This window comes from Sciurus vulgaris (genome assembly GCF_902686455.1).
Source record: "Sciurus vulgaris genome assembly, chromosome: 14".
NCBI classification, from domain to species: Eukaryota; Metazoa; Chordata; class Mammalia; order Rodentia; family Sciuridae; genus Sciurus; species Sciurus vulgaris.
Window position 1 is genome coordinate 1,066,410 of NC_136475.1, and position 27,787 is coordinate 1,094,196.

Genomic DNA, 27,787 nt, shown 5'->3' on the forward strand with positions numbered 1-27,787 from the left:
AGAGGCTCCCGAGAGGAAGCAGGACAAAGCCAGCCCTGACTGAGGAGGCATCCTGGGACAGGCCCTATTCAGGACGTGCATGTGCACTGGGGTTTACTCAGGAATCAAGGACAAGCTAGCCTCCAGAGCACTAGTCTTCACTACCCAGGCCTGAGCACGAGAGCCGCCAGCAGCCACACAGTGGTGCATCACGTGCACTACTCTGAGTCCTACCTTCCTTAAATACTGAAGTCACCGTGCACTTAATTCAGCTCACTGACCATCTTTTAACGTAAGATTTTAAATTAGATTTTAACTTTGAATAAAAGAGGAGGAGAAAAGGAAAATATTAAAATCAACACTTGTTTGTAATTGTAACTAGTTGGACCTGAAAATAGCTATAATTCCGAAAAAGTGGCTTATATCTAAATTTCATCAATACCCAGAACACCACCATTTGTGTCTCAATGAAGGAGAAGATAAGGCTGTCTTTTTCTTCACTCAGGACAGAAGAATTTAAAGGAATTTGACTCGTGAAAAAATACAATATAAACATGAAAGCTTTGTCTATAAAACTGGAGATTTTGCACAAGACATGTCTTCACCCAGCTGGCAAAGGAAAAGACAAGTGAGCTTGAATCCTGTCAGTGGGCAAAGACATATAAAGCTTCCTAGAGAGCAATTTGGCAGGCAAATTTGGCCACAGTCTTGCACACACACCTTCTAACCTAGCAATGACACTTCCTGTAATCCTTCCAAACTAGTCAGAGAGATAGACAAGGAGATGATCAGCTCTATGTTATTTCTAGTGGCACAAAATTAAAATTCATCTTAATATCAATAAGGGAGTTGGTGAAATGAGTTATCAAACATTGCTATAATGGGTTCTTCTACAGAAATGTACAAGTATTTGTTGAAAAGGAAGAATGTGAACAAGAGGTTCCTCCTGTGCAGTGGAAAATAAATCCAAAACAGTATGTGCAATACACCAATTAGGTGGGCCTGAACACATCTCATGGTCAAACACTATCAGTGCATTGCAAGTTAACAGTGATTATTTGTGTTGTTTTTCTTTTAGAAATAAAAAAGTGTGTATTTCTAAGCTTCTCAGCTTCATTTAAAAAACAGATAATAAAGGTGTGGTGGGTGCATGTCTATAATCCCAGTTACTGGGAAGGCTGTGGCAGGTGGATCACAAATTTGAGGCTAGCCTAGGCAACTTAATGAGAGTCCCTGCCTCAAAAAACAAAAAACAAAAACTGAGTGGAAATAATATGCAGAAAGCTCAGATTAAAAATGCAATCATTACCTTCTTAGTTCTAAACCTACTATCAATAGAAGAAAAGTATGCGACTGGGCCCAGATGAGGTGGGCTTTCCTCCAATGGCTCACCTCCTGAAGTGGAAGAAGCGACAGAACACAGGCGAGTCCTTCTGCTGCTCCTTGTCCTTCCGCAGGCTATCCAAACGACACTCCCGGCACTTGGGCAGCTGTGCCACAATGTTCACGCAGGAGTCATCCTGTACAAAGGCCTCACCACTCTGCTGTAGCTTCTTGAGTTTAGCGGGGTCTGTCAAAACTGACTTTCGGGCTGGTGCTAGGAAAACAAAAAATTAAAGAAACAGAGCCTCAAGTTTTTGAATATCACCTCAATATTTGGTTACATTCTGCTTAATAAGTCAGTATTCCCCAAGAAAGAACTCTCTTCTCTGTTCCTGGTTCGGCTGATTCCCAAAACACGGCTCGACAGGAGGTAACTAGGAGAGTAACTGGCAGGGTTGGTCCTCTCCAAGTCGGCACACTCCTCTCACAACTTGACAGCAGAAGCACGCACGCAAGACGTCCAGGCAGGGGCTTCACGCAAGCTCCCCGCAGTGGCCAGCAGTGCAGACACAGGCACACCTCTCCAGAGGCCTGCAGTCAAGGTCACTCTGCCCCTTTTCACACTCGAGAGAGACTGGTTCTAAGATTTTTTTTTTTAAAGCTCTCTTAACGAAAGTGAACCATTTAAAATATAATAAAAACGAAACCACTTTCCTGCATAAACCCTTGGTCTACAAAGTAAGAGCTATCTTCTAAGTGTCTCCTTAAGATGTTACCTAACTCTTTGATATGTCTTCAATTTCCTGCACACATATGCTCCTCTCAGCACAGACAGGACTGTGAGTAAACTCAGGTGTTAAGTTTTAACTTGTAATGGGCAGGAACTGGGAAAGAAATGTCAACATGGTTTTTACAGAAAAGAAGAGCAGAGGCAAAGCTGCCAAAGGACATTGTAATTACTGACCCAGTAACAGAGGGGAATCCACAACAGAGCCCAAGGCAGACAGAAAAAAAGTCCCTTCCTCAGGGTCTTCAAGGATACTAAGACAGAAGTGAGTTCTCAGGCAAACAACAAAAACAACTTCTGGGGAACAAGCTGAGACAGGGAGAGGCCAGTCTGGAAGAAAGACCCCAAACCAAAGAGGGTTTTAAATAAAGCAAATGTCCCCAGTAATTTCCTCAGAGGTGATTGTTAATTACCTCTCTTTTAAAGCACGCCCAGAGCACCCTGTCAAATGTTGAACGACGCTGACAATCCTTGATCCCTTCAACATTCTTATTCAGTTAGTGAAAGAAAGAGTAAAGAAAGGAGAAAATAGATTAGTAGTTCAAGGATGGACTTTTTAAATCACTCAAAAGACATCACCTTAGAGACAGGTGAGAAAAGCAAGGTGAACTGTCTACAAAACCCTTAGAGAAAAGCAAGGTGAACTGTCTACATCTATCCCTCAGTGAAGAGAGCAACTGCAGATCCCTCCCATGACTCATTCAGAACAGAGCCAAGCGCACAGGGCAATGCCCTCTATGAGGAGCCACACTCCACCTCAACAGGAAAAAGGCAGCTACATGCCCCTACATGGAGCCAGGGAGCAGACCCTGTTCTGCCAGTCTCCAGGTAGCCGCAGCGTGGAGATCCTGAAGGCTCACTCCTCAGCTGCAGATGGCAGGATGTATGACGAGTTTTTCCTTTCTTTAAGCTCAGCTAGATGGGGAACAGCCGCATGACAGATTACTTGAGACAAAGCTGGACTTCAACTCACTTCTGAACCTGTCCTGCTTACTCAATAGGATCTTTATTGTTTCTTCACATAAATTAAATTTTAATGATGATTAAAATTAAAATTAAAATGATCTGCTCCAAAAGCTAGTTGTGTGTGAGGGCTGATGACTCAACAGAATAAAGACATAGAACAGATACATGGTTATGAATATTCACTTTACTTTGGAAATTATGTAACTCCTGAGGAACAATAATCTTATGCAATTAGTTTTATGCAAATAAGCATCTTTATCAACCTAACCCTCAAAAATGAAGAAGCTGGGGCAGAAGAATCCCTACAAAGCTCTTTCTCCGGCTCTGCACTAAAAAAGGCCAAATCCCCACACTTTGCCCTCTTGTTTGGCAGGTTTGTTTTTTATTGACTCAAATGAATGGGGATTTAAGTTTCAAAAACTTAACAAATGCCACACTGCTTTTCCCAATTCTGATAATTATCAAAACTGTGATAATTCTGGGGCTGAGGATATAGCTCAGTTGGTAGAGTGCTTGCTTTGTAAGCACAAGGCCCTGTGTTCAATCCCAGCACCCAAAAAAAAAAAAAAAGTGATAATTCTGCCTATCATTCCAGGCACCTTTCTAGTGTGAGAGCTCTGCACCTTTACCATGCCGAAGTCACTTAATTCTTCCAATTCTAGCAACAGAGGCTGATGAACGCCATTACTGAAATGCACCCCACTCCTACCAGTACCCCCATCCAAAATGCTTAGGGCCAGAAGCGCTGCAGATTTAGGAATTTATTTATTTTTTGGATCTGGAATATTTACATATGTGTAATGAGACATATTGGAGATGGGACCCAAGTCTAAACACAAAATTCTGTTTCCTACCTACTGTGCAGACACAGCCTGAAGGTAATAGGATATGTTGCCTCTGTGTGCGTACATTCTGACTGGGAAACCACACACAATCAGGTACGGAATTTTCCGCTGCGGTGTAACGCTGGCACTCACCAAGTTTTAGATGTTGGAACATTTCAGATTTGGGACATCTGAACTAGAAATGCCCACCCTGTAGTATGAAACACAATACCATTTTCCCTACAAAAAGACTATTTAGTTTGAACTGGTGGGTGTGCAGGAACTCCCCCTAAGTTAAGAGCCTGGCAGTTCCTTTGACATCTTTAACCAAAACTCCTTTTTCCAGAGTGAGGATGTAATTCTGTATCTGTTCTTAAAAATTCAGATCTGAACTACATGTGAGGATGAAGTGTTACCTCTTCCACTCCAATGTGAACATGATAGGAAGATCAGCAAGAGCTGAAGAGACAGTAATCAGAAGTTCACTTTAGGTTTTATTTTTAAAAGTACTTTCTTGCAATCAATCAACAATTGGGATGATTACTCACCTAACAGCACCAGTTAAAGTCAGGGTGAAGGCTACAACAGAATCCCTGTAGCCTGGAGATGTTAACAGACACCAATACTAGAGCACAGAGTAAAACTGTTGGCATGAATCCATTTGTGTAACACAGGCTCACTTAAACTTCTTCTACAAAGTCATTTTCATATACTCTATCACAGGGAGATTAATAGGCACCACCTCTATCTTCTAAAAATAAAGACTTTAGAAACACTCACCGTTCTGGATTTTATTGTTGCTTCTTGTACAACAGTTTTCATTGTCTACTTTTCTTGGAGTCTCCTTTAAATTTTGTGACTGGCAACCTAAAGCTGAAGGTTCAACCATTTTTCCTGCACAACTATTACGGCTATCACAGTTAACACCTGCTTTCATCTCTGGCTTTTCTGAAAAGACATCAGACGTGGAAGGTGCATGTTCGAGGTGCTTCTGCAGCTCGGGGGTATTGGCAATTCCCGCTTCTGCCTTGGGGGAAGCTTCTGCAGGTAAGCACTCCTTAGGAAGGCCAGGCAGTGGCTGTGGAACAGACTGCAATCTGCTTTCCTGCTCAGTGTCCATCTTGGGTTGGTCACTGCTACCTCTGGGCTCACTCAGAATCTTCAGGTCTCCAGTCCCAACCTGAGCAGACTGTGAGGAGGGAAGCCCTGCTCTGCAGACATCTGGCTTTGCTCTCAGTATTTCAGGTTTTGTGTTTAGACAGGAAGAAAGCTCTTCTGGTAAACTCTGCTTAGGACACCTGAAACAAACAGGGCAGCAGAGCAGCATTAGGGCCTCCTTCAGCTCCTGCCTTCCAAAACCAACTGCATGGGTCCCTGCAGCAACCAGCGTGGAAGACAAAGCTGCTCTGGTAGAGAACTAGGACAGGTTCCTGTGAACGGGAGGGAAGTCATCAGTCGACAACTGGCAGAACCATCTCCAGCCAGACAAGGGCGCTACCTGCATGTTCTCATAAAGCCAGCTCCCTTTATTTCTTACAGCACAGTGAACCTTAGATTTCCCTCAAAATAAGCTTAAATGTTATGTGGAAACAAAAGTTATACCTGGAAGTTTATCTCAGTGGATTTCAAAGTGTCAAAATTAGTCTGTACAGGGCCAATTATCAAAGTTTTTTTTTTTTAATATAAGAGAAACATGTGCTGGACTCTCCTTTCTTATATAATGAAGATTATGTTTAAATTTGAAAGGTAAAACTACTATTTTTATTGCTTGCCAAGACCATTCGATCTCATGGTAGGCATGACAAAAACTTTTAAAAATGTATGTTAAATATGTATGTGTATTAGAAATACTAGAAATTCCTTAAAAGGTATTCCACAAGATGAACCAGCAACAGAACAAATCCTGTCCTGCCATGACACAGCCTAGGTGGTTAGGACCCACAGCAAACACCACGGTGAGCTGATGACTAACTTATTCACAGATCACTCTGCACCACCCCATCTTCCTAGAGATATCCTTCATTTCTCCAAGATTCATTCCAGAGTTCTTGCCCCTTAAACACGGCTTAACCACACTTTTTTCCTGCTCTAACAGATGGTTTCACCCTGAAGGAGAAGTTCTCACTTAAGCATTCTTATCAGTCTTTTTTTTTTGGGCGGTACTAGGAACTGAACTCGGGCCTCACATGTGCTAGGCAGTGCTCTCAGCCGTCACGTCAGCATTCAGGTTAGAAGCCCTGGCTTGGCCATCAGCAACTCCCTCGTGCTCTGTTCTCAAGATGGCTCTCCCCTGCGTCTGAGTGCTGTGGCACTGCCCTCCAAGTAGCCTGTCTTCCTGGGTCCAGTGAAGCCTGTCCCCAGTCACTCTCCCAGACCTGCCTCTCCACACCACTGCTAACAGCCCCCTCGTAAGTCTTGATTCAACTGCCTATACAGGCCACCACCCGCTCCCAAGAGAGGGCCTTCCCTCACTGCACCCGCACCCACTTTAAACCTCTAGTCGCACTTGACATTTCTCACTCATCTTCTTCACTGTGAAATAAGGCTTTGTGTGGCAATACCATGTCTCCTCTACCACATTCTACACTTGATTCTCAGTGATAAGGCTGAGAAGTGATTCTGTCACCACCTCCTTACCAGTACCGGGGGTCGACTCGTGTCCAGGTGACCTCACTGTAACCACCTCTCCCTCCCCAACACCCACTGGCCTCAGTCTCCCCCATCCAACCAGCTGGTCTCTCCTCCTTAGACAGACAATTGCTCTACAAATGTCAGCAGCACTCCCACTGGGCCTTGCATTCCGAGAGCCCGCTCCTTCCCTTCCACACTGCTTTCTGTTGCTGTGTGCTGTCTACACCTTTCACTGCTGAAGGCATCTGAGCAACCTCTCCTCTCAGAAATGTTTGAAACACTTCCAGGGGCAACCCGAGATAAAAACAATACTATGACCCAAATAATTAGTTGTGATTAAGCATCTTCAACAAAAGCACCACTCACCCTTGAGGAATTTTTGCTCCAAGGTTAGGTGGAGAGTTGGCCGTCTGAGGAGTATTTTGATGCCTTGGGTCCTTACTAGGTGGTGTTGCTGCAGTGCAGCCAAGCAAGATCTCCTTAAACACTGTTGTGGGAACAGACTGGACAGGACACATACTGGGAGACGCCTAAAAGATACCAAACCAAAGATATTAAAAGGGAAGTGCCTAGGTGAGGAATAGGAATTGCTAGCAAAATTCAGATTATTTGCTTGTCTTAATACTAAACGAGCACAATACCATCACCAAATAAAAGACCAGCACAGTAAACAAGTGATAAATCACAAAATTAAGGACTCATACCTAAAGGCTATAAATAAATCAATTCAGCTTTCCAAAAAACTTCAATGTTCCTATAAAAGATTCCAAGCTGATCTTTTCTAGACCTCAATCATTATGCCAGGAAAACACAGTTATGTGGCAACTGTTTGAAAATGCAATGCACGGAAGTGAACTTTTCAGTGACAGTCTCAGTGGTGGCAACGTCACATGCATTCATTTCAACATGACTTGAGTGCCCACCAGGCACTTACTGCGTAGACTGGCAGGAGACTAGACCTCCTAGGACTCTTATAGGCCTACTGGATACAAGATAAGTCTGTGCAATGCAATAAAGGTTGAGGATACGATTCTTGCTCTTAAGTGGTTCATCAAGTCACAAAGGTCATTCCAAGCTGCAAAAAATATTAAGTCATGACAGGCCTGTGGACAAAGGTAGGACATCCTTCCCCTTCCCTTTTCATGTGATTTTACCTTCACCAAAATACATACATTGGAAACACTTCTCATCAGTTTCTCATCCACAAAAAGAAACTTCCCACCATGAAAAAAGAAGGGAGAGGTGCATGCAAGACAATTCCCCGTGGCTGCACCGTGGGAATCAGCTTCCCCAGGCCCACATGTGCTAAGTCAACCCCTCAGCCACCTCATGCTCCCTACAGTGCCCTGCACATCTCCTCCCACCCAACCCAAAGAGACTTCAGTTTCTTCCAGTCATTAGCTTCTAAAATTTGACTCAGAACTTGAAACCTGACAATTCTAAATATATTTAGACGTCATGTGCACAAGTGTTTTCCTCATTTATTCTGGCAGCCCTGCAAAGACTGTCTAGTATACGTTAAATAGAAAAATCTGAACAATAAGACGGGCATGTGGCACAACCTATAATTGCAGCTACCTGGCAGGGTGAGGAAGGACAATTCATCACTTGAGCTCAGGAGTTCCATACCAGTTTAAGCAACAGAGCAAGACTATCTCAAAAACAACACAGAAACATCCGAAAAATAAGAACTTAACCACTAACAAAGCTCTGGCAGAGCCTCAAGCTACTTTAAGTGCTGAGTGAACTTGTTGTATATTCTACTACTTTCAACAACTTTGCTTTGGTTAAACATGAGCCCAGTGTTCTCTAGAAGGTACGTGTTTGTCTTGGTCTTGCGGGCAGGCGGGTGGAGGACAGGCTTGGGACAGTCAACCATACCTCTCTGGACTGTTTTCTAGTCCTTTAAATGAAGAAATGAGTTGTGTATTTCTAAAGTCTTTCAACTGCTATATTGCAATCGTCTGGTAATCACCTATTAAAAGGCTAGCCTCCCAAAGTCTCAACTGCCCAATCTTTACCAGCCCTTATTCCAGGCTCATTTTTATCAAGCACCTTTCCTCACAGATACCATCTTATTCTGAATAGGTTTAGAGTTGATGCACTCATACCTGTGCTTAAATTATCTACAGAGAACATAATTAGAAAAATTGGATTGAAAACCTACGCAAATTTTGACTCTCTACAATGTCCACCAAACTGTCAAACAGCTCTCCATCTCTCTCATTTCCATGCCCAATCAATGAATCAATAAACCTTGCCTCCATTTCCAGAGTATTCAATCTATCACTTCTTTCCCTGCCACACTACCAGATCTCTCCCCATCAGACTACAAGTCTTCTAGCTAGCCTGACTTCCTTCCATCTCTGCTGATCCTCTGCCTCCTATTCAAAGTTTAGTCCATCACAGAAGAATCCTCCTCCCATAGAGGTCAGTGATATGGCAGCACCGCACTGCCTGCAGGAACCTGTGTGGCCTGGGCTGGCAGCTCACGGCCACTCACTTCCCCTCCCTTGCTCACAGTGCTCCTGCTATGCTGGCTTCCCTCTGGTCTTCAGGCACCCTAGCCCTCTCCAGCCTCCATTCCCCTGGTCCCTGCCTGCACAGTCTGCAGTGGCTGGCTAGCTCCTGCATCCGCCCTCAACCTGTTCAACTGTCACCTCCTTGGAATCCCTGACTACTCACTCCAAAGCAGCCCCTCACTCTCTCACACTCCCACATGCTGCACAGTCACTTGTCACTGTCAAAGCACCTCCCAGTTAGTGCAGTTTCACAAGGATATACACTACTTATGGGCAGAGGCTGTGTCCCTGTGTCCGCTGTTAATACCGCTTCAAGCCAGATGCTCAAAAAATAAGACTGGCAGAAGGATGTACCAATGAACAAATGCAGTGAGCACCCTGTACTTTTAAACAGGTACAAGTAAGTCTTACGAGTAGCTGAGGCAGTAGTAATGGTCAGTAATGGTCATACAGTAAACAGTACGTATTTGCTGGAAAGTGAGAGGCGGGCTAGCAGGAAGGAGAGAAGCAGGAATACGCTATTTCTGTGGTGGTAAACCCCTCACCAAGGACAGGATCTGGGGAGGCATGATGACGACAGCACAGGAGTTAAGAATGCTGAATTCTGGTATTAGATCCTGGTTTGAATCCAGTCTGGGTGATTCCTGGCACAGTACTGTGCTTTACCACAGTAGCTTGACACAGAGTGAAATCAATTTGGGCTCCACTATCTTAATGCAGAAAACTTCCATGAAGTCTTCTCAGCTGCATCACTGTGTGACAGAATCAGCTTAACCTGGGGTGTGTTCCTTGAAGAAGCTTACATATGTCCCCTGCCATTCTCCTAGATGAAGCTCCACAGGATGGACACCTGCCTCCCAGCCCGACATCCTCCTGTGTGCACCTCTGCACTGCCTAACTCAGAAAGGGTCAAAGTTTCTCCTTACCTGAAGGGTCTCCCTGAAGGTCTTCTATACCAGTCATGGCAATAGTTCCCCCTGCCAGCAGACGGAGATAATATAATTGAGTGTACGGCAGTATTCTTAGAAGGACACTGCTGGCTCACTCCTCAGCAGACTCTTTCCCAATTAAACAGGCAACATCAAAACTCCGAGGAATTGTCCGCGAGGCAGAGAAGACCTTCAAGGAGCCAGCTGTGGCTGGCACACAGATCTATCTCACCCACAAGTACTCATTAGGGCAGTCCAGGATCTCGTCAACCTAATCCCAAAATCCTGCCTTCCCAAGACAACCCTACAAGTCAAGCCTGCGCCAGCTCAGCAACCTGGGAAGCGTGAGCAGGGACGGGGCTGGCGGTCCTCATCTGCCACTTGCCCTGCATGAGCTCCCCCGCTTCACTTCTTCAGTCCCCCTGGAATCCAGGCCAGACAGGGTTTCCAAAACCCGCCTGATCATAAGAATCGCCCAGGATGAAAAAGAAAATTGATATGGAAATATATTCAAGGAGGCAATAGAAGAATACGGTTTTAGTTAAAAACAACAACAAAAAAGGGGTCTCGGCAATATCTGATAAAGGAAGGACAAGCAAGGAAGTGTCCCAAACAAGGAGTCTCTGAGGAGCCCAGTCACAGGACAGGGTCCTCCTCTGTGGCATTTTCTAGATCGACTAAAAATTCTAACATAGCTTTAAAAATCAAAGTCAGATTTCTAAGACTTCTAATACTCTAGGTAAACACCTGTGACCTCCAGTTTCCATTAGGACAGATGCCTTGTTTAGTGCTGAAGAGCTGAAACAGGTTTTTTAAGATGGCAGTTCTGTTTCTCATTTTAGAAGCAGAGGGTAAGAAACTGGTCCCCAGGCCAGGGTTTAAGGTTCTGCTTTTAATAGCTCTGTTGTGCCCAATACGTTCACTTGTTGCTCCTGGGCAGCGTGGACAGTACCATTCCCCGTCCACCAGAGCGTGAGCTGGGCAGGGGATCACATCACATCTGTACACACCACATTTCTCAAGCACCTCCTTGAAAGTCACGAACTTACTCAACCCCCTTTTCCATCGCTGAAAACCCTGACACTTGGAAGAACTGACCCCTACCCCCAGGAGGCCCCCTAACCTCAGTTCCCTCTCTCCAAACAAGGTCTGCCATTCCTACTCTGTGTCCCTCAGCACTCTTGCAACCCTCCCTCTTCCACTGTCCCTCAACTGTTCACACTGACAGCCACTGCATCAGGCGGAACCTGCCTACTCTCACTGGCCTCTGCAAACTGGCCTTTACTAGTCTCTACCCTAGATGGCTAACAATTTCCCAATGTCACACCTAACAGACTGTAACTCCACCCAGCTTCCCGCCAGGTGGACCTGGCAAAGCCCTCTGAGCTCAACTCTAACAAGCTCACTCACTCCCTGGTTTGGCCCTCTTCAGAGTCCTAAGCCACTTTACTTCCCCACAGCCCTCCTGCTACTTCCTTATAGAACAGGAAGCCCCTTTCTTCACTGGGAGAGCACACATACCCCAAATGACTGACCAGGTCACCTGCACTTTCTAAGCCACAGCTGTGTCCTACGAAGCAGGTGTTTCAATTGTTCTACCCACTATTAAGAAACCCCCACTTCCTCAGTCCTCATGCCTAGTCTTCCACCAAGTCAGGCCAACGCTGCCTCCTGAGTAGCTCACTTCGTGCTCCTCTACGGTGGACAATCCCACTGTCTTCGCCTGTGCCCTTGTTTCCACCCAACCTCCTTCCTTCAGCCATCATCTGTAAAGCTCAGTCCATCGCCTGAAACCTAAAACCCGAACACCCTAAATCACTCTCCAAACCTAATGCAAGATAGCACTCAACCTCGGGCCTGCTGTGTGGCTCTCCTTCACCTTCCTTCTGCTCCAGCCACATGCCCTCTGACCAAGGCTTCTGCCTACGCTACTCTGAGGCACCCGAGCAGTCCTGCTTAGGGCACTCCCTCCAAGCTTGTGGGACCACTGGAATTCCTTTTTCTAGACTATGGGTTCTTTAAGGCAGGAACTCCAGATACACTTTAGTCTCCAGAACCGAGTATCTAGCCATGTAAGTGTTCAACCATGTGACTTAAGGCAAAAATAAAAGGTAATAACACTAATTTCCATAATGACCTCTTCAATCTTTAACAACCTGAGCATCCACCTCAGAAAGAAGACAGAGGTGTTGGACACCTTGGTTTACAAAGCTTTTGGTGAAGTATCAAAGCTTCCTCTAGACAGGCAGCAGATCAGGAAAGCCCCTTGGCCATCCAGCCACACAGACTCACGTGTGCCGTGGAGCACAGTGCTTGCTCTGGTCCAGTCAACTCTGCAGTCCAGTCTTCCTGGGTCCAGAACCTCAATTCCCTGATGGACCCTGGTCTACTCCCCATGCTGCTGCTCCTTGCCTTGCTCCCCCAGACCTCCAGGTTCCTTTTCAAATGCTGTGGACACTCTTCACAATACCATCTTGGTCAGTTCTGAAAATCTAAACTGCAGCCTGGAGCAGAGCATCATGAAGGTGTCATGTTTTTGTTTTTGTTTTGTGGTGCTGGGGATGGAACCCAGGGTCCTGCACATGCTAAATAAGCATTCTCCTACTGAGCTACAACCCAACCCGTACAGGTATTATTTTTAATAATCATACTAAAGGAAACTACCCATGCAACCCAAATGCATTTGTATCCCTAAGTTTGGAAAGTCATTTGTACTGTAATAGGTCCGAATGACTGAACTCAACTAAAAGAAACAAAATTTCTTGGTCCATATAGTAACTATTTCAGAACAGAATTAAACTGGCACCTGAATCCACAAGGCATTCACAGAAGCCTACACTTTTCCTGGTAGAAATTATAATGGCAAATCAACTACTTCCTTTGAAAAACCAGTACATTTGCATACCCAATTATAAAAGACCAAAGAAACTTCCTTATTATCAAGAGGTCAAGGGTCCTATTTCAACATCTAATCTACTCAGAATTTTAAGGTTCTTTCTTTCCCTCTTCTCCTGCCAGGCATTCTTCCAATGTAACACATAAAACTCAATTTACCTTCAAAAACACCTCCATGTGGTGAAACTGTCACATCTGTTGAGAACTTCCAGCAAATACCAAAAAAAAATGAAACTTATTTTTAACACAAAAAATAGTGAACTAGAAATTTATATTATCTCCATCTGCTTGAGTGCAGAAATCATGGCCAAGATCTGGAACTTGTACAAAAGAGTGGACAAGACAGCACAGAAAACAGAAAAGACAGCTATCTAACTACTACAGAGATTAGGTCATGCAATAATAGAGCTAAAGAAGGCTTTGTACAAATGACAAAAGATTACCTCAGAGCAAGATTTTGCTTGTTTGGAAACCAAGCTTCCATTATTATCAGAAGACTTTCGTTTTACAGCTCCAACTCTTGTAGAATTACCTAAAATATGTAAAAACAGGTGAGCTGATTTCTTGTATTGTCAGGAGAAAAGAAAAAAAGGGGAAGGAGAAGAAAGATTTTAGTTAGCAGTATATCTTACCACATGTCACAAAGTTATCATGTACAACTTCAACATGAATCAGAGATGGATCGACAATTTTCAACGCTGGAATCTTAAAAATAAAAACAACAAAGATACTAAAAGATTTTTAAATGCTTGGGAACATACTGAAAATTGGCTCCATTACAATAATAATAGGGTATCTTAGAAATAATTTCTTTTTAAAATGATTGTCATAATTTCTATCTCTTATTCTATCTAACATTTTATAAAATAAGGAAGGGTTTAGCTCCTGGAAGATTACAGATCTTCTGTGTAGTTATCTGGCCCTGGAACTCATCTTTCATGTCAGTATCATGGTCTTTACCTCCTCACAGTTGACTTGAAGAGTTTTGGATGCTGGGTTTCCATTCACAACAGTTGCTGAAAACCACTGAGTAGATGGGTCCAAACTATAAATTTTTACTTCTGAACCAACTAAGTTCTTATCACCTTAAAAAAAAAAAAAAAAATCTTAGAGCAGTCTGCACTATCTTCCAATGACAGACACCATTATCCAAGATGCTCTTCTTTAAACTTTTAATTTCTATAAACATAAAGAAGATAAAATAATTGCTATAAACTTAAAACAGATTTCAGCAAAGCTAGGAGAAAAGGTAAACTTTTAATGCTCCATTTTCCCACAGATTTAAATTAGAATAATATATTGATTTTAATACATTCCATCAGATCAAGAAGTATCAGACAATTCATCAGAAACTCACTTTTCTGTGTAATTCTAGAGGAATCAAATTCAGGAACCCCAAAAGAACTGTGAGTTTGATTCAGAAAAAAAAATTTTTTTTTCTTTATGATTGGGAAACTGATTGAGAAACTCAATACCAGTAAACAGGAAGGTAAGGATTACTAAGGAATAAATGCCTCAATTTATAAAACTAAAATCCCAGAGCTAGGATTGTGGCTCAGTGGCAGAGCGCTTGCCTGACACGTGTGAGGTACTGCATTCAATTCTCTGCACCGCATATAAATAAATAAAATAAAGGTTCACTGACAACTAAAAAAAATTTAAAAATAAATAAAATTTCAAACACACCAAATTCCATGTCAAAATATAGCTGAGTTTTTTAAATATTCATATTACTTTTATAATTTCACATAATTTCTAAACTTTACTAATTAAATTCTTCAATCATGCTGCATGAGAAAAGCAAAGGAAAATTTTTCATTTTTCAATTTTAAAATTACTTAAAATTTTTTTAAAAATAAGAAATTTTAATATAACAGAATGAGTGAAGAGGTAAATCCTAGCTTCTTACAAGCAAATCACTTGTCAACTTATAACTATCACCAAGAGCAACCACATACCTTTTAAAAGATGGCTTTCATCTAAATGTTTCACAATCAAAGCCTGAAATTCTTTACTGATGCTCTGATTATCAGTAAGGGAAAGCCGAAGATTATTTACATCCTGTAAAATCAAAGACTGTTATACTTTAAGGAAACAAAAAGGGACTGTTTATAAATTCCAGTGAATATTTCAATTGGTTGTTCAGACCAGTTAAGGCATTGTCAACTAGCCATTTGATGGCCTCCAACCATTACAACTCCAGGGAACTGAATAGGTCAAGAAGCTGGAAACCATCAAACAATCACAGGCACAAGGCCAACTGAAAGGAAGTCAGCCACGCCAGGAGCATGAGAAGTGCCGAGTGGCTCAACATGATTTTAAGCATGACATAACTTTGGTTATGGGAAAATAATAAGCAAATGAACAAGCTGATTCATCCCACTTAAAAACAAGTCCATATCCCACATACTGGGGATGGGAAATCCCAGACCCAATCCAAGAGACAAAAGACACATGAGAGACAGATGTACACTGTCAATTCACTGAAACTGCTGTTTTAACATCTCAAATTCACTTAACCTAACTAGTATCCCAAACGCATTCTTCTTTACAAAAGGTAAGGAAGTGGGGGGCGGGGGGTGAAAAACAGAAAATCTGAATGAATAGCCAATGGCTTCGGAGTGAGCCAGCTCTGAAACACTCCGTTCTTGGCAGCAGCCCCACCCTGGCACTTTTCCAATCTTCTGGTTTTGTGTGCACACCCAGTTATGATAAATGTATACAGACTGTCAATAGGAATAACCTGCCAAACCAAAGCTCTAGCAGAGCAAAGAAAAACAGTGCTAAACACAGCAGCCCTCACAGTTTAAGGCCTTCACACTTTTCTGCCACTGTGAAATGCATACACAGTAGCAAGGAACAGTCCACCCATTTCTCCCACTGGGAGCGACAGCTACCTCCGAAAGAAGGTCGTGCTGGAAAATGCATTTCCTTAGCCAAGTGACATTACATGAACCAGGGATCCATAAAAGCCCAAAGCTAAGTACTGGAATGGGTCATACACTGGTTTGTATCTTTTCTCCTCATGCATTTATTACTGCTACAATTTCAAAAAATTTAACTGTGTTTTCCAATTTCTATCATAAGATGAAGCAACCTACTGATGGAGAGAGCCACACAGGGCTCTCTAGAAAGGCAGTGATTCCAGTCTGCCTAGGACAGTTTTAGGGCCCATCTAAAGCACTAAATAGTTCATCAAGACACCCTGTCTTTTTTCTTACCCATAAATAACTGAGTCAAATCCATCTAAATGCACACTTTAAGTTTCAATACCAACTTCTAGCATATGCCAAATTATGTTCAGGTGATCTCCATTATTTAAAGCAAGCATCCTATGAAATTCATACAGCAGAAGCCATATCTACACAATAGTGTCCTGAAGAACTAAAAAGTATCACCAGCATTGCCCCGAGTAAAGGCCAAAAATGCACAATGAAGTTTCCCTCAATGAATTGTATGTTAGTATTACATTAAGAACAACATTCACACTGAGAGTTTAAGGTGCAATTCACTGTGAACAAACACTAATCTAGATTTTTCTTTTTTAATCTCAGGAAACAAAACTAGTACTTGTACCTAACTGAAAAACTAGGACACATGAAAGAACGTAAATTAAGAAAACAATGCTAGCAAGCAAAAACTATTCTATCACCCAGCAAGGCAGAATATCCAAACACCCATCTATGTCACAGGTCCTATAAACACATCATTCTTCTTAAGGCGGGAAAACCATCAAAAGATGCCTAGTGACATACAAAGGTAGCTTGCATGTGAAAGCATCCTCCTTTGCTCCATTTACTTTAACATTATGAACAAAGCCGCCCATGTTATGGGCCTTGTTTCCACCCACTTCCAGGATATGGAAGTAAAAGTGAAAACAAGTGGTAAGAAAGCCAGTGTTTTGGCTTTTCGATACAGGTCCAGCAATTCGACAATCACTGACCCCAAGCTGCCTTTTAGCAAATGAATAGGTTTAATAATTGTATGTACTACAGAAACAAGTCAGGTCTGAAGTCACGAAACAGGCTGCATAAAGTGGATTGATGATCTTCATAAATGATGTCTAAAAGACAGACGTCATTACAAAACAATAGTATTCTGAAGGTAGTGATCTCCTCCCTTCAGCATTTTCATAACAAATATTAACAAAAGCAACCAGAAGCCCAAATGTTGTAAGGACAAGGGCAAAAGTTTTCCAAACTAATTAGAAAGAACATATGTGTATGCAACCAGTTATCAGGATTCACAGTAGTTACACTTTATCAGGTTACCAAAAGCAGAATTAGTAAATACTGAGCCATTGTCTTAAGAGAAACACAGGCATCTTATGAGCCTCTGGTCACATTTTCATCAATTGCTCAATATATAACCTTTCTTGATATGTGTTTCTGTTGAAAGATGCCTTATTTAGTACATATTGCAGTTTCATTGGCCTCGGATTCATGTCCAAAAGCACTGTAACTGATGGCTAAGCAAAGCTTATCTAACACATGTGTTTCCTTAAGACCCATCACAGCTTTCTTGAGCTTATCAACACCAAACAGCACCTAAGCACTACATTTGGGGTATTTTACACAGAAAAACCACAAAAGGGAAAAAAAAAAAAGCACAAAACTGTGGCACTAAGGTTGTAAAAAGGATTTGTTTATAGCAGGCCAGCTGAAAAAAGATGGCAAAAGAACATTGCCTTAATTGATCTCAGTGGGAACCTACATCGGGCAACTCAAATGGTTCTGAGCATGTCTGCCAATGACTGCAAGCCACCACAAGTACTAACTTGGGGGTTATGGAATATTTCAGCAGGTATTCACAAACAGAATCCATGAATAACCAGGATCGGTGGTTGCATGTATCGGTTGCCTGTGTGTATACATACACACACACCCAACTGCAAACAAGTCAACTTCAATAATTTTCTTATCACCTAGGTGTTTCCTTACACACCATCAACTGTAGTACCCTGTCTTTTCAGTCCAAATGGACAGCACAAACCTATAGGCTAAAAGTGAAGGACTCAATCCAACAACTAACTCTTGATAGGATGGGTTCTTTTCTTTAATAGGCATCTAAATATGGGCAAGCAACACCAATATCTTACTTCTCTTGTTAAAAGAACTTGGATTTCTGTTTTTAAGGTTTAATACCATCCCTATGATTTACCTGTATAGGCTTCAAAAGGTCTTTGGAAAGAAATACGCTTTGCTGATCTCCTAGGAAGCGAACAGAAGTTATGGATCCCAAACCAGCTTTGTCCAACAAAGGTTTGTACACCTGAAAGAAAAAAAAAAAAAAAAGAAGTCAGCATCATTCTGAAAACAGAACTGGTAATTTTCAGATACACAGAAAGTGACAAAGCTATTAACCTTTTGTTTACTGCAAGGACAATAATGATGTAGCTACAAAATCACATAATTTTCATCAAACCCAGTAATTTAAAACAGATAAGCATTTGGGAGTCATTAACATTTGGGTTCCCTGATCCTTGGTTTCCCAAAAATTTCAGTAACAGAAGTGTATGCATATCTTTCTGGGGAGACAAGGTTATGTTTTCAGAAAATTCTTAACAGCTGAACACAAAAATACAAAGAGCAAAGTACAACTTGAACTGTAACCCGGTGCCATTCACACATCTCCAGCAGCTCTTCTCACTGATGAGCACAACCTTAGCTCTGCTACCTTTTGAGGCCCTCCATGATCTGGTCAACTTTCAAGCAGCATTTTGGTCTTTCCAATTACCATATCTGACTCCCTCATAAGCTCCAGCTCCCCATAAAACCCCAGACCCAGATGTCCTCTCCAGATACATTGATCACTGTTTTCCTCTAACTGTGCCGCATTTACAACGTAGACACAAGCACAGCCTTCTTATAGTATTTTTAGAGCCAAAAATAATTCTGAGCAGGAGAGAACCTTAGAGACCTGAGACCAAGACTGGAAATTCTTACAGGGGACTGCTGCTATAAAGAACTGCCCACAAGGTCCCAGTGTTGCCTCATCTTGCCAATTTTTTAAGAGACACTGGAAATCTAGATTTTTAGATGTACTCTCCATGTTTTTAAAAGCAGGCAGCTCACTCAATTTTCCTAAAACACTAACTCTGTTTGGACCAAACCATACAGACCTGTAAGTTTGTATGACTACCAGTTTCTGACCTCTGACCTCAATATTCTCCACATCACTTCTGCTCCCATTTCCCCCCATTTTTCAAGTGAAGAAAATAAGGCCCTAAAAGCCCAGGGGCAGGCCTAGCGCTGCAGAGTTCCTAGCAAGACTGGCAGAAGATCCTGGGTGTGACCCTCCACCTTGTCACACATATGGACTACTGCTTCCCAGAGGGCCAAATACAGGCATTTCATTTATGTTTTCCTTGTTTCACCCCAAACGAATGAAATGTTCTCTTTTCATCAGTTTTACTCACTATTGCAGGCCACTGAACAGTTCGTTCAGAAATTTCAGGTGACTTTCGTTCAGCCAAAACCAAGTTATGCTCTACCAAAAATGCTTTCCTTTGAAGGCTGTAGACTTCTATCCATCTTCTCTTCCTCCAAGACTCCCCATCAAACTCCACACATACCTGGATGAAATTGAAAAGCAGACTCAAGTCACAAAACAAACATTATGCACACAGGACCTAGCTAGTCAGGTCCTCACCGCTCTAGGCTCCCACAGTGCTAGTCCCCTTCTTTTCCTTCACAGCCACAACAGAACAATCACACATGTTCCGAACCTGATCCCCAAACTACTCTGGGATGCAGAAGTCCAGGGCTTTGGGGATGTTTCTGGGTAGCTCAGAAACCAAAGAACCCCCTTAGATGGGATTTACATGTTAATGAGATGTGTGAGCTTGGGAATAGAAGATACAAATCTGAAACCCAAAAGAACAACTTTCCCATCACATTGTAATTCAATTCTCCATTGACACTGCAATGGCTTAGGACAACCCCATCACCACAATCCACCAGCTGCTGGTGGATTCCTCTAGTACAGACAGACTTACTTTGCAGAAAACCCTAATACATGGCAATACTTCAATATCCCTTTCAACAGAGAAAACTGAGAAATTTATTTTAAGGCTGGGAGTCTAAAACTACTTTGTCATTTACTAGATATAGAAATAATTAATAAGTGACCCAGAACTACCTTTTTTTTCCCTCCAATTCCCAGAGCTAGCGATAAACTGAGAGCCTCATTCATGCAAGAGGAGCACTCTATCACCAAACTGCCCCCCATGTAACTGCTTATATCAAAATCAAACAACCTTATTATTATTATTATTTTTTTTTTCTGGTACTGGGGATTGAACCCAGGGCCTTGTGCTTGCAAGGCAAGCACTCTACCAACTGAGCTATCTCCCCAGCCCCTAAAACAACCTTTGAAATATTGTTTTCCAAGTGACCGTGATGGTTTCTGCTTCAGACATGCAAATATCTTTTAAGCATAAAGCTACAATCCTTACAACTTCCATAGCTTTATTAAGAAATTTTTTAAAATGAGACCAAAAGTTGGTCTCTGGCAATTTCAGGTGTAGGAATTGTTCACAAAACCTGAAAGGTCATATAATGTACCCAAAACACCCAAATTTCTTTCTTTGGTACTGGGGATTGAACCCAGGCACTTTACCACCAAGCCACATCCCCAGCCCCCAACCCTTTTTATTTTGAGACAGGTTCTTGCTAAGTTGCTGAAGTTGGCTTTGAACTTGAGATCCTCCTGACTCAGCTCCTGAACTGCTGGGATTACAGGCATGTGATACTGTACCTGGTCAAAACACCCAAATTTCATTAGCCATTATGAATATGCTGCCCATTAATTTATTCTAGACCTTATTTAACATTTATGTATTTTGACGGATTTCAATAAACTCCCTTAATATTCAATGTGAAAAATCACTATTTTTATTTAAAAGTCTTTGTCTTAAGAAACCTCTTATTTTGTTTCAAGGATTGTTAATAAATACATCATCTATAAAATCTGCTCATGATTTCATAGATTACTAACTGCACTGTGAGAACCCAACTCAAGAATCCTTTCCTCAAAGCAGCCTCCCCTTACCAAAAAGCCTTTCCCTCACCAGAGAGGCCCCTGGCTAACTGTCCTCGAAGCTCTATGTATTGCCATCCTAGCACTAACCCATAGCTGGCATTATTTATCTGTGGCTAGTCAACTGATATGAATTCAAACAGGTCAAAGTTTGTGTCTGCTTTTGCTTACTGTCTTGTCACTGGTATACAGTCCTATCATTACTCACTTATGTGCATAAACAAATGAGTGAACTTCTCTATGAATTGGGCTCCTATATTGTTTCTCTTATTCACCTGATAAGCAGTAAATTTCAACTGATACATTGCTAACTCCAATCCTGAACATTTTCCAGTCTACAGAATATTTTTAAAATAAATAAATAAATAAAATTTAAGACCCACCCTACCCTTCTACCAACAATAAACACACATTCTTAACTTACCAGGCAATTTGGCTAGGAAACTGTATAATTTCTTGTATGGAAGGCTTTTTGTAGTAAGCACCTTACAATTTCCAAGTCAGAATAAATGTAAACAGAGAACAGCTATGTCCAAAGTCTTTATCCCTAGGAATATCAATTCTGCCACTGCAACCAACCAAATGCTTCTTACTAAGGTGTACAGAGACTGCTCATTCTCCTGTTTCCTTGCCAGAGGATCCAGGAACCCTGACATCTCCCACAGACACTAGTCTTTCAACTCCAACGTGGCTTTCCATGCCAGTTTCCTCACCTTTCAGATATGTGGTATAAGAGGAATAATCACACAAATTTCAGAATCAGAGAGATCTTGGCCTGAATCCCTCTATGTTGAAGCTTTCTTGGATGTTACTTGCATAAAATAAAATACATAGGATTAGAAAGGAAACCAAATTACCTGCCTCGCAGGTTGAGAATTCTTACTTAGAAGTCTAAGATCTCTTAATCTTATTTTATTAGCTTCAAAAAGAAAGCAGTAACATCTTCTCACTGAATTGTTAGGTAGATGGGGGAGGGGTTGGTACTGGGGACTGAACTCAGGAGTGTCTACCACGGAGTTACGTCCCCAAGCCATTTTATTTTTTGAGACAGGGTCTTGCTAAGTTGTCCAGGTTGGCCATGAATTTGCATTCTCCTACGCAGGCCTCCCAAACCACTAAGAACACAGGCATGAGACACCATGTCAGCATAAGACATACATTACAACAACGTATGTAAAGTGCCTGGTTAGGTAACTAGGTAGTTGTAAGACCTCCATGTCAGATCTAAATCTGACACCATATCACTTAAGTTATGGGTGAAGGACACAGGGTCTTCAACATGATCACGTAATATCTATTCAGCATTGAAAAAAATATGAAGGATTAAGATCTTAAGTGGTTGGGCTGGGGTTGGGGTTCAGCGGTAGAGCACTCACCTAGCATGTGTGAGGCACTGGGTTCAATCCTCAGCACCACATAAAAATAAAGGAATTGTGTCCAACTACAACTAAAATATAAATATATATATAAAAAAGATCTTAAGTTGTTTTCCCAGATACAAGCAACATCACAGTTCTTATCAGACTACTATTTAAAAAAGATAAACTTAAGACAACCCAAACTAAAACCCAAGATATCTCAATTTTTAAGTACTTTGAAAAGAGTTTAGCTCCTATGAGGTCCTGGGTTCCACTCCCAGCACAGGAAAACAAAAACATGTCTTCCACTGGTCCCTAAAGTCTGAGGGTTCAATATCCAAGGACACCTCCCACAAAGCTCCTTTGCAAATCTTTGGGGTGGGGGGGGGGAACATTCCTATTCAGAGAGAACTAGGATGACTTGATCAAGTTTATGCAGGCTGACAAATGAAACAAGCTTCCACTGTTTTCTTCTTCCCATGCTCCCTAGGCTCACAAAGATGTTACGTACGCTGACACTAAAGACAAAAAATAAAAAGTCAGTTAGTTATGAATGCCTACCTTTAATTTCTGAATTTGCTACTCTCTTAACAGGGCCTTTTGTAAATGTGTAACTAATTAGACTATCAAATATCTTTACCAAATGTTAGATATTTCAAATTAATTACTTTAAAGCTAATTTTTCCCAAAAAGAAAATCTTATGATACATGAATTAATGTTATAGCTAATCTCAAACCTCCTAATCTCAGCATAAACTCATCTCACCTGAGTGTATGATTATGAAAACCATTGGAACTGCCAAGGAGAATGTTTCCAAATGTGACAGAAGTACACAGAACAGCATGGTTTGTAGTTACTTACATATTGACTCTGCCTAGTTCTACAATGCAGAATACCACTAATCTCACTGTTTCATAAATAAGAAATTAATTCATCATGCTTCTGTTACATCTTCTTACACCAAAATAAAATGTTTTCCTAACAGAGTCTAGTACTCAGTTATAAGGGGTAAACAGTCTCTAGGAGTTTCTCATCTCACACAGCCTGGCTGGCAGCAGAATCTACCAATATTCAAGTTCCAACTATATGCAAGGATGAAAGGCTAGGCATTGATCAGGGCACTCAATTGCTGATAACAGCAGGAAAAGTGTCATAAAGATGACAAAAAGACTACTTACCTGTCGAAGATAACCCAAAGAGCTAAGGGGCAGAAGACTCAAGGAAAAAGTAGGGTTAAAGAAAGATAAAGACCTAGACAGGCAAGCTGGGGAAGGAGGGCATTCTCTGTGGGCCTAATGCAAAAGAAGCCCGTTCACACTCAAGTAGAAGGATAAAAGATGAAGGAAGTCCTGGGAACTACACTTAATTAAGATCTCTGTTATTCTAGATGTAGAAAAGGTCACTGCCCCAGCAGTTATTTCTGAACTGTTATTTCTAAACTATTTCCTAATAGTAGAGGAAATTATTTTGACTTCTTCACTTATTCATGCAGATATCGCTTATGTACACAGTACATGCTACTTAGTGTTCAAGGTACAAAGGATACAAAGGCTAGCAAAATTAAGTGCTCAAAGCACATTCTCCCTGAATATCAAAGCTCAATGTTTCAAGTCTAGAGACAAACTTGGACAAGTTATATAATTTCTTGAAACTTCAATTCCCCACCTTGCCCCCACACAAAATCTTACCAAACAGGCTACAGGTAAGGATTACTGCTTGCCACATAATAACCATTATTACCTACTGTTACTATGTCTTCCACTTCCCTGCAATCAACTACTAGATATACTGCCTTTTTGTCACCTATGTAAGTTTGCCACAAAGTCTACCAGAAGGTGAAACAAAATTAATAAGCCCTGACTTTTATATCATTCACAACTAAGCCTGCCAGTTTAGACAAACTTGTATTTGTACTAATACTAGAATAGTCTCACAGTACCTAAGTTTATTTATTTGTGATCTCCGCCCCAACCCCACCACTCAAAAAAGCTCAATGGCCCTAAGCCCAGATGTAAGCATGGTCTTAGTTACTTGATTCCTGACTGTACTATTTGGTTCCAATGTTTTAAAATTCATTTTTGTTAACAACATAGTCCTTACACTTAAGCCAATTACTTCATTAGCTACTAAGGAATGCAGTGACAATGATTAAAATAAAGAAATAATATAGATTTGCACCTTACAAATGGCTGAGTTGCAAAATCTGCAGATAAGGCAAAAATCCAACATAACCAAAACTGTTCTTGAATTGAATCCCCAGTAGTCTCCACTTCAGGCCCCTTAGTGGAAAAGACACACAGCCAAACTTGGATTCAAATCCTTCCTCCCTTACTTAGTTGCTAGTAACAAGTCTGGACAAGAGTCCTTTTCCTCAAACTACTTTCTCATCCTGGGTATCACCCACTCCTGAAAGGTTGGGGGGTAGCAGACATATAGAGATAAGATGAATGCATATTAAGGACCTCCTAGATTGCCTACAACAGGTACTCGATCACTGTCATGGAAGGAAAGGCAAGGGAACATCTAGTCTCTTGTCATCTGCTAAAGAACTAAAGACTACAGTTTAAAAATTGTTTCAAGTCAATTAAAACAAACGTACTACAGAAAATTTTACCAAGGTGAAATAAACCACAACCATCTTTCTCTCATAGATAAAGCTCATTTTATATAGAAAGGTTATTCGCCTAAAATAAATAACTGGCCATCCCTGTACTATACACTATCTCAATAGACATGAAAACCTTATTTGGTACAAGTGTGAGCGGAACATAGGAGAAAAACCAAACCTCACAGTGTATGGATGGAGATTTTTATGGTACAGCTCTTAACCCCACAGCCTGATAGTGAAGAAGGCAGCACTGGAGTAAAACTTCCTGAGTCAGAACGCAGGCTATGCCAGTTCCCAGGGTAAGACAATCTTCGCAAGACACGGTCAAGTGGGGGCACAGTAGTACCCGCCCTCAAAGCAATGTTGGCAAGAGGTCAGCATGATGCTTGGCACGTGCTTAAGTGCTCAGCGCTCACTCCTCTGCCTCAACCTGAAGACCAAGCACCGAGTAGAAGTTTTAAAACACATAAGCACACATATCCTTTTCCCACAACCCTCTGTAGACTCATACTGGATGAGAATGGACTGTCAACCTTGAGTACACAAAAGAACGGTGTTTCAGGGATCAACATATATCTAACTCCCAATGTTAAAACTTGCTAGCTTTATTTCCTGGGCAGTTTCAAGAAAAAGCAGTGATGACCAAGTGAAGATCCTGAAACACACTCATCGCTCAGGGTGGAACTATCTTCCGTTCTGACAAGCTTCCTTCAACTTATCACCACTTTGGAGTCTTTGTTAGGGATCTTTTTTCAGCTATTTTTGCACAAAGGAGTCTTTGTTGGTACAATGGCTTCCTCACTGGTTGTTCCCAGACAATCTTTTCACAGCAACACTTCTACGAGTCAGTACAAGTAGAATTCACTCCTCTTTCAAAGGATTTAACTGGAAAAGGTTCTGAGTGTCATCCCCATTTAAGAAATCACTGGCTGCACTTGCTCCCATTTCTGTCCCGGCCCCCAAACACCCAAGTGCAGTATTTCGAAGCCATTCCTCCACTACACCATATATGGGCCAGCTCCACCCCATCCCTCCATATATGGTCACATCCCACACCCACCCACAGACTCATCACAGACAACCAGGAACCCGTTCCTGCTCTGACCCACCATATACGGACAAATACCCACCCTAAAGGGCCAAACAGAACGAAACTCCTCCCTCTACACTCGCACTTCATTTTTAACTAGTGGTAAAGTTAAAAAAAAAAAAAAAAAAAAGCAAGTTAGGAAATACAGAGGACCCACCCCCAGCCAAGGCTGGAGGCTCCTCGGCGCGCCGGCCCTCGCCCGGACTGCGCCCCCACGTCACCCGCTCGGCCGGCTGACAACGGCGCGCCCGCTCCAGCCCCGCGCTCCGCACGCCAACTTTCGGCCGCCGAGGGGGCTGCGCGTTCCCACGGCAACCGCGGGGGCGGCTCACCTTCAGGTCCTTCCTGGAAACGTCGGGGTGGGACACGGCGCGCACCGTGCCCGCCAGCCAGGGCCACTCGGCCACGCGCTGCACGTCCCAGCCGCCGTCGGCGCCGTCGGCCGCGCACAGGCTGAGGAACCGCTTGCCCACCAGCACCGGCCAGCTCTCCCCGAGCGTGAGCACCATGTCTCCGCCGGCGGGCGCCCTCCTGCAGACGGAAGCGAGCGCGTGGGGCGGCGGCCGCGCCCCGCCAACTTTCGCTTTCCCGAGCCCGGCGCGCACGCCGCGGGGGCGGCCGCAGGAGCTCCGCGCGCCCGCCCGAGCCCCGGGAAGCGCAGGCCCGGCGCGGAGGCCCGTCCCGGCGTCCGCCCGCCCGCGCCCGGCCTGCGCGACGCGCGGCCCGCGGGCTCGCCCCCGAGCCCCCGCCTCTCCCGCGGCCGCGGCCGCGGCGCGCTCACCCGCCTCCCGCCGCCCTGAGTCACCGGCGGCCGGCCGTCCCCAGCCGCCCTGCCGACTCCAGCTCCGACTTGGTTCAAGAGCTCTCACAAGACACGCACGGCCCCCGGGCCCGCCCCCCGGAGCCGCTTCCGCCGCTCATTGGCTGAGCCTCGGGCCCCGGGCGGGGCTCGCGGGGAAGCGGCCCGTCGCCACTGGCCGGCCGGGCGGAGGCGGGGCCGTGGAAAACAACAATCCCTCGGCGGCTCCTCCCCGTCCCCTCCCCCTCCGCCTGCCGGGCGACCCCCACTAGGGGAGGAACGCGCGCCGGATGGATCCCTCCGCCGCGCCCCATTCTTTCCGTTTGTTGCCTCACGTTACGCGAAAGAGTCCCGCGAGATCGGTTTTCAACTTCGGGTCCCCAGCAGAAACTACCCTGGCGCACAGATGAGGCTGAATGGGGAGACCGGGGGCTCCGAGCGCCTATTGGATTGTTGTGCAAGTGCGTAGGCAGTCGCCCGAAGATGGGCCTCCACTTGGCGGAAGAATCTCACAGGAAAGGGCGAGGGCGGCAGCCGGCGGGGGGGGCGGGGTAGGGACGTGCGGTTTCAGGCGTACTCAGCCGGGGGAGGTGCTGCGGCGCCGCCTCCTGCGCAGGCGCCTCGCGGAGCGGGCGCGGGCGCTGGGGCTGCTGGGTGAAATGGCCGCGGGAGGCGCAGGCGCACGTGGTGCCATCGAGATCGTCTGGTCCGCCATTTTGAAGGCTGAGTGGAGAAAGGCGTGGAGGCTCCGGGCTGCGACGCCCACCGTCTGTGGAGCGCCAGAGGCCGCGCGTGCGGCGTGGAGTGGGGTCTTCCAGCGGACGGGCGGGGCGGGGGCCCGCAGACGGGACCCGAGAGAGCAGAGGGAGGCCGCGGCGGGGCAGAGGACAAAGGCGGCGCGCCGCGGACCAGGCGGCCGGCCCCGCGGAGACGGGGCGGAGGGGGAAGGGAAGGCACGGCCGCGGGCGGCTGGCTACGGAGAGGAGGCGGACCGGGAAGGGAAGGCGCGCCCCGGCTCTGCCAGCGACCCGGGAG

General features: G+C 43.8%; 1 protein-coding gene across 6 annotated transcripts in view; it reads right to left on the reverse strand.

The window, feature by feature from the left end:
* Positions 1 to 27,259, reverse strand: part of KDM3A (lysine demethylase 3A) — a 44,869-nt gene extending 17,610 nt beyond the window's left edge. Inside the window, exons 1-11 of one of the 6 annotated variants that reach the window (XM_079111245.1) lie at positions 27,088 to 27,255; positions 26,286 to 26,484; positions 19,275 to 19,430; positions 18,017 to 18,127; positions 14,815 to 14,932; positions 13,817 to 13,941; positions 13,489 to 13,561; positions 13,300 to 13,388; positions 6,877 to 7,040; positions 4,660 to 5,177; positions 1,372 to 1,576 (exon numbers count right to left, since the gene is read on the reverse strand). In XM_079111245.1, the coding sequence (XP_078967371.1) occupies positions 1,372 to 1,576; positions 4,660 to 5,177; positions 6,877 to 7,040; positions 13,300 to 13,388; positions 13,489 to 13,561; positions 13,817 to 13,941; positions 14,815 to 14,932; positions 18,017 to 18,127; positions 19,275 to 19,430; positions 26,286 to 26,462 (1,736 nt within the window). In that variant the 5' untranslated portion in view covers positions 26,463 to 26,484; positions 27,088 to 27,255. Of the gene's footprint in view, positions 1 to 1,371; positions 1,577 to 4,659; positions 5,178 to 6,876; positions 7,041 to 9,958; positions 11,035 to 13,299; positions 13,389 to 13,488; positions 13,562 to 13,816; positions 13,942 to 14,814; positions 14,933 to 18,016; positions 18,128 to 19,274; positions 19,431 to 26,285; positions 26,709 to 26,734; positions 26,879 to 27,087 lie in introns of those variants that run through there. The other 5 variants (XM_079111243.1, XM_079111246.1, XM_079111247.1 and 2 more) reach the window with 5 other exon arrangements.
* Positions 27,260 to 27,787: the final 528 nt, after the last annotated feature.